This window comes from Dipteris shenzhenensis, chromosome 4 (genome assembly GCF_047967505.1).
Source record: "Dipteris shenzhenensis isolate YYH24624 ecotype China chromosome 4, Dip_SZ_1.0, whole genome shotgun sequence".
Taxonomy (NCBI): domain Eukaryota; kingdom Viridiplantae; phylum Streptophyta; class Polypodiopsida; order Gleicheniales; family Dipteridaceae; genus Dipteris; species Dipteris shenzhenensis.
Genome location: NC_141599.1, coordinates 47581070 through 47583313, shown reverse-complemented (window position 1 = coordinate 47583313; position 2244 = coordinate 47581070). Strand labels below are relative to the sequence as shown.

Genomic DNA, 2244 nt, shown 5'->3' with positions numbered 1-2244 from the left:
ACTTTAGAACACATTTGAACACATTTGGACTAATGCACAATCTCAAGACAATTGGTATGGAATAAACTTTGCCTACTGGAGTGACCATTCAATTATTTATAAGTGCACTTCAATCCAAATTTAACATAAACTTAGGGCAGGCCCATTGAATGAAATTCACCTTGTTTTTTCTCTTTAAAAAAATTTCCAAACCTTATTTTCAGATTGATTTTGATGTTGATTATATAGTGAGAAGAAAACAACACAATACACGTAAGGAAGGTTAGAAAGTCTACCTAAATAGTCCTGAGAGGAGATATATGTGTTGTACTAAAGCTTGTAGGTTCTTTTCTGAAGAGCCCCCCTCATCAACAGCTCTATTAGCAGTATCAGCGAGTGCAGTCACTCTCCTCCGTCTGGCCTCTGCTTCTTCCCCCTCCATCAACCTCCTCACACCCCTCTCCACCTCCTCCTTCCCCGTCCTGTTCTCCCCATCCCTGTCCAACTCCAACCCAATTTTCCATTCGTTCGCCGCCAGCCAGCAGTTCGTCACCTGGTCCGCTAGCTGTGGCCACCCCAACACCGGCACCCCTGCACTTATTGTCTCTAGCATCGAATTCCATCCACAGTGCGAGAAGAACCCACCCACCGCCCTGTGCCTCAGCACTGTGCTTTGCTCCACCCAGTGGATGACCTTGCCCTGGCCTTCGATTTCGTCTATGAACCTTTCCGGCAACGCTTCTGTTACATTGGTCATCGGCTCGGTTATGGAGTCCTCTCGTATCGCCCACAGGAACCGGTGTCCACTCGCTTTCAGCCCAAAAGCCAGCTCGTGGAATTGAGCGATTGGTAGCTTGGTGGCACTACCGAAGGAAACGTACAGAACTGATGAGGCTGGTTGCGAATCTAGCCAGTCATTGCAATCGTCTTGATCCCAGAAGCTTGCTTGCATTCTCGTGTTGTCCAGATTGCTATTACGGAGGACAGTTGAAGCTATCAGAGGACCCACCGGATGGAAATTAGGGAAGGCCTTGTAAACTTGAGGCTCTAGCTCCTCGAAGGAGTTAACTACGACGTACGCGTCCTCGTCGACTACGCATCTTAGCTCATCCAGGAGCTTACGGGCCCAGGATACACTTGTTTTGCTCGGGAGTTCAAAAGGAAGGTCATAAGGGTGCAGTGGGGGTACACCCGGAATGTTGTCGACGAGAATATCGATGGTTGATTTAGGTCCAAAATGATTAACTGCACAAGAAGGGAAGACAATGATTAACTTTAAAAGAAGTGAACAGGGTAAGTCTGTTTCGGCTTTTGAGAAACATTCTCAACTTAGTCGTTCTGTAAACTAAGATGGTCGAAGTCAATACCAGGACCTTCGGATGGCCATGGATCGTAACCATATGAGACGATACGGTGGGTATGAGAATAAATGGACAAGACGAGAGCCAACTGCGGCCAGAGGACGATGCGGGGGATGCTGAGTCTCTGGGCTAGGCCTCGCGTCCACCCAACAAAGCCATCATCGATAATGCAAGTGACGGGGGGGGTTTCAAGGAGCAGGTTCTTGAGAAGGGCCTCCATGGATTCTTCCATCTGGTTAGCGGAAGCTACGCGGTAATTATAAGGGCCGCTATTGCCTCGGTTGCAATTGGGAGGGAGGCCATCGGAGATGCCGAAGAGACGGATATTGAGGGGGAGGTTGAAGTGGTGATAGTGACCAGAGATAACGGAAGGAGGGGGGTGGGAGGTGGAGAGGCAGAGGAAGTGATGGAGCTGGTATTGGGCGGTGACGAGGGTGATGTGGATGCCACCGGAGGCGAGCTGTTGAGCGAGCTGGAGCATGGGATTGATATGTCCTTGGGCGGAGGGGAGGGGGAAGAGGAGGGCGTGAGGCTGGGAAGCTTGTGGCTCGTGACGAACAGCCATGGAAGCTCTCTTGCTTCACTACTGAATGAGAGAGAAAAGATCGAGGTCACTCATTAATATATCACTTCAAAACTCAAGGGTTGAAAAAGTTTTTTTTTTTTAATTTATAGATTCAATTAAAAAGTGATATATTTTGTTCATGAAAAATTCAAGGATAAGGGGTTTTACAAGTAGGCTTTGAACCACTAGATATATAGGGTTTATCCCTCAAGAAAAGGAAAAGTTATGCTTGTCAAAGCACATGCCTTTACGTGGAAGGCCTGGGGAGTAGCCACCTAGATAGGTGTTTCGAAAATGGAGGTGAAATATCTTTTACAATTTTGAAGAGTGTGGAAGTGT

General features: G+C 47.7%; 1 protein-coding gene across 1 annotated transcript; it reads right to left on the bottom strand.

Moving 5' to 3' along the window:
• Positions 1-271: 271 nt before the first annotated feature.
• LOC147902971 (UDP-glycosyltransferase 86A2-like) lies at positions 272-1905 on the bottom strand. Its single transcript, XM_087373977.1, has 2 exons — positions 1347-1905; positions 272-1224 (listed from the first exon to the last, which is right to left on the bottom strand). Exons 1-2 carry the CDS (start codon positions 1903-1905, stop codon positions 272-274), a joined length of 1512 nt encoding a protein of 503 aa, XP_087230103.1.
• Positions 1906-2244: the final 339 nt, after the last annotated feature.

Excerpts from the sequence above, each read along its gene's own strand:
- LOC147902971 (XM_087373977.1), bottom strand. The coding sequence starts at position 1,905 with ATGGCTGTTCGTCACGAGCCACAAGCTTCCCAGCCTCACGCCCTCCTC. Across the intron at positions 1,225-1,346 it reads ATGGCCATCCGAAGGTCCTG|TTAATCATTTTGGACCTAAA; the intron begins GTATTGACTTCG and ends CTTCTTGTGCAG.